The 4,168-nt window shown below is 38.2% G+C and overlaps 1 protein-coding gene across 11 annotated transcripts in view; it reads left to right on the forward strand.

Annotated features, from left to right (window-relative positions):
• The window catches only part of Dlg2 (discs large MAGUK scaffold protein 2), a 2,328,307-nt gene that overhangs the window by 1,413,902 nt on the left and 910,237 nt on the right, over positions 1 to 4,168 (forward strand). The window contains exon 1 of one of the 11 annotated variants that reach the window (XM_008844175.2): positions 1,596 to 2,096. The exons of the other annotated variants lie outside the window; for them this stretch is intronic. Within the exon in view, the coding sequence (XP_008842397.1) occupies positions 1,788 to 2,096 (309 nt within the window). The 5' untranslated portion in view covers positions 1,596 to 1,787. Of the gene's footprint in view, positions 1 to 1,595; positions 2,097 to 4,168 lie in introns of those variants that run through there. 11 annotated transcript variants of the gene reach the window in all.

Raw genomic sequence — 4,168 nt, forward strand, 5'->3', positions numbered from 1 at the left:
CATATGTACACATGTGTGAATAATCATGGAGGCCACAAGACACATCAGGTTTCCTGCTTTATCACTCTCTACATCATTCTCTTGAGACACGTTCTCTTACTGAACCTGGAACTAGGCTGGAGATCATCAAGTCCAGGGGTCCTCTTGTCTCCATCTTTGTCCCTCACAGCATTGGAGTTACAGTTTATAGTATGCCCAGCTTAGCAAAGTTGTTCTGAGTGCCCTCTCTGTTAAACATGTGACTTAGCCACTTTTGTAGAATTTGGGAAAGAGCCCTTTAATGAAATTATACAGAGAGGTTTCTGCTCCTTTCATGGTTTTAAAATATAACAGTGGGTCCTGGTGTAGAACATGTTGCTGGTCCTTGAACCTGAAGTATCAGAGTGCTTCATGTAGATATGTCTACACTTGACCAGAGCATGGTCAATCCAGTAGAAAAGTGAGTCTGATGGCATCTGACTGTCCATAGCGAAACCAGTTATGCCTGCAATCTTTTTGCCTAGATAGACAGCTGCATACTTTTTAATGACACCATTTTTTTCTTTAAAACACACGTTTTCGTGTGTGAAAGGGTGGACATTTTGGTCATAGATATGGAAAGTTTCAGAGAAAGTAAAATTTCTAAGTGTGGCTGTGCTTAGCCTTTCCCTTTTACCGAAAATACTGTGAATGGGCTCAACAAGCATTCCAAAACTGAAAAATAGTCATGTCCTCTTTGGAAAGCAACTACTTTAAATTGGATACATTGTACTCATTTTGCTGTATTTTGAAAATTTTCTTAGAAAACTGAAATATGCTGGCAGGGTTGGATACACTTTCACTTTAAAATATAAACTCTTTCTGTGGTGAATGAATTTGTTGTGGTAAAGTATTTGGAAATGAGTCCTCAGAATAATTTGAGGTGGGGAAAAAATACTGTTTTACGATGAACCAACCTGTCAGCTTTGAATCTTGAATACTGTCATATTTTGAAAGAAAAAAGAATTAATAATTGTTAATAGTATAAAGAATATATGCTTGGATTGCAACATGCAGTTGTGATTTAAAGTAAATTAAATTCCAAATTTAAAGGATTCCAATGTAATGTAGTGACCTCCATCGTTTTTCAAAATTAATTGATACTTTTTGTAGTTAATATTGATGCTTTTATTTCATTACCTCCCGATTTGGTCCATGCCTTTGCAACTGTCTCTTCTAGATAAGTGATTCCCAGAAATAGTGAACATTTCCTTCCCAGAAATAGGGAACATTTCCTTCCCAGGTTAACTTTCCCATCATTTAATACTGCTTATGCTATAGTGTTTCAGTCTAGATGCATCATTTCTCGAAAGAAGGGCCCTGGTACTCGGGTAAGAAGTTCTCTTTCCTGAGATTTGTATTTTGTGTGTATATTAGGGAGGAGGGAAAAGCCAGAATGCCAAACTGTGTGGAGTATTCGTTATTGTGGGGCTCCATCCAAAGAGGGCTTGTAACACAGTGTACAGCCTTGTAGCCCAGCTGTGTGGAGCATTGATTGCTTCTGCCTAGAGCAGGGATACTGTCAAGTTGCTCTGTGAGTTGAGTCATCTATTGACAAAGAGCTACCAGCCCGCAGATAATGCTGTGCCTGTGCGGAGCTGTTCTCGCCGCTCCCACGGCTCCCACGATGCTCTGCTTATAGCAGCTGTCAAAGATACTAAGGCATCCACGGGGAAAAAAGACTTTTACAACTGCCTGGAAGAAAGGGGTGTGAGGAGGAAGCCTTTCTGTCAGAGCTGACCAAGGGAAAGAGTAGGCATCAGTGCAGTATGAATGCATACCTCACCAAGCAACACAGCTGCAGCTGGGGGTCCGATGGCATGGATGCCGGCAGGAGCGCGCCCACCCTCACCAGGGAAGCCCACTGCGCCTGTGGCTGGCAGAGGAACACTCAGGGGCTCGGGTACAGTTCTCAGACCATGCCCTCCTCGGGACCTGGGGGCCCAGCTTCAAACAGGACTAAGCTGGTCACCCTGTGGGACAGTGTGCGGAAAAGCCCCCACAAGACCAGCACCAAGGGCAAAGGGAATTGTGGGGAGCGTTGTGCCTGCCCACATGGTTGGTTCACCCCCGCACAGGTGAGCTTTTTCCTTATGACTTTCCTTTCTATGTCGTAAGAAAGTTGTGTTTAAGGTCAGTGTGAAAACTTTGCTAAACCCTCCTCGATAATGGGATTCATCTATTTTGAAAAAAAAATATGAGTCTAAAAATTCCCCTGCCATTTTCACACGTGTTTGTGGTTTCACACCTCTGGGTGGCCAGGGGATTCTAGGGATGCTGTGCTGTTGCCATCATGACATTTCCCCAAGTTCAGGTTCTCTAGTCCTCGGGTGATCTTAATGTTCTGCATCCTAGCCTTTCAGCAGCACTTTTATTTCTGATTGTAGTTAACTTTTCCATTCTGTCCAACCTACTTTCAAAATTATTAGTATTTTAAGGAACACAAAGAAAATGGGTTTTAATCAGATACTTCCCACCAAGATAAAGTAAAAAGAACATTTACTTTCTCAGCTGATGGGAAAAGAGTGACGATGTATGCTACTCTGGTTTTTCTGTCACACTACTGTGTACCTTTTGACTTAGGGAGAATTTTTATGCTACATAATAAATTTTACAAATGAAAGGACGAATTGGGAGCAGGATAGATATAATAATATACTGAATTGTGAAACTTCTTTATTCATAGAAAAGCAATGAGGTCATTTATATTAAACTCTGTAACTCTCATACATTGCATTTCTGAAGGTGTGCCTATTTATTTAATTTGATTCCTAATCATCTTTTGCCTTCAATCTACTAGCATTTTCCCGGGGTGGGGGGGAGACGTTATTTTTATTTTCCTGCTTCCATCCAAGGTGGGAGAGGAACTTGGTGAAACATGCTGTAAATATAAATAAAATGCACCTGTGGTCATTGTCATAAACACAAAATGACTGTTTTAAACTATGAATTGAAAAAAAGGACTGTGTTTGCAGGAAAAAAAAAATGTCAATTTCAGTGTTTTTAGTTAAGAGGTGAATATTGATCATAAATAAAATGTTGTGATCTGAGAGGTGTAAAGGGAATTTTAATTTTAATAATATTTTTGTAAGTACTTCCAAGAATGTCATATATCATTAATTTTAGTAGTATAGTTACATATGGCTTTTGCTTCACTGGCATGAAATTAGAAGCTTTACTTAGGATAGAGTATCTCAGCATCTTGATTTATAAATTATTCCAACTCTAAATGGAAACTGCCATTTGGAAATATCAAATTTTAAAGTCAACATGAATTCCAAACTGAACAAGCAGTTTTGAAAATTGTGATGACTCTCTATGCTCACCAACAAAAGCATTCTAATATTCTTTAATTATATCCATGTGTAAATTGCATTATATTCTCCTATGACTACAGAACTTACTTAATGATATCTAGCCTATGTTTTTGCACAGAGAAAGCAAACTTTTTTATTCTAATCTTTTTTATCCACTTTTTGTTTCACAAAGGATAACTTTATAAACCAAAATCTTTATTACTATGCTTTGACAACAGCATTCAGAAAATCTTCTGAATTGTTCCAACCAAAGGGGCCTTATTTCTCTCTTCATTTTTAACAAACTCAGCCTCCTGCTTGCCTGAAGTTTATAGCAAGTTAATGCTTTAAGGGACTGAAATAGACTCTGCGTTGATAATTAAGGATTCAGCAACATATGGGAAGGCAGTAAATTGAAGCAGCCTGACCCCTTAACTCTTCAGCATTTTCATTTCTGTACATTTTCTGTCACTCACATGAACATTTTTATTGACTAGAAAGAAGAGTAAGCCCCAAATGTTGGAACTATTATCCCATATCATTTAGGGTTTTTAGTGTTATGACAGTCTTTCCTCACCTGAACTTTCCTTTCCATCCCTTATTATCCCTTGCCCATTTCTGCACCCATCCAGATACACTGAGTGATTTTAATTATTTATGCTTGTATGTGTATGGGTTTAAAATATATTCAAACATCTCTATAAATTTAACTTCTTGCATTCACTAACATATTTTCATGTATGTATAAGTATATACATGTATATATGCATATTCCTATACATATATGGAAATTACAGTTCTGTATTCTTAGTTTGTCATTGTAAAATAATAGCTTACTTTACAAAGAATGCTTC

The sequence above is a fragment of the Nannospalax galili genome, unplaced genomic scaffold (assembly GCF_000622305.1).
Source record: "Nannospalax galili isolate Female #2095 unplaced genomic scaffold, S.galili_v1.0 scaffold278, whole genome shotgun sequence".
In the NCBI taxonomy this organism is placed as follows: Eukaryota; Metazoa; Chordata; class Mammalia; order Rodentia; family Spalacidae; genus Nannospalax; species Nannospalax galili.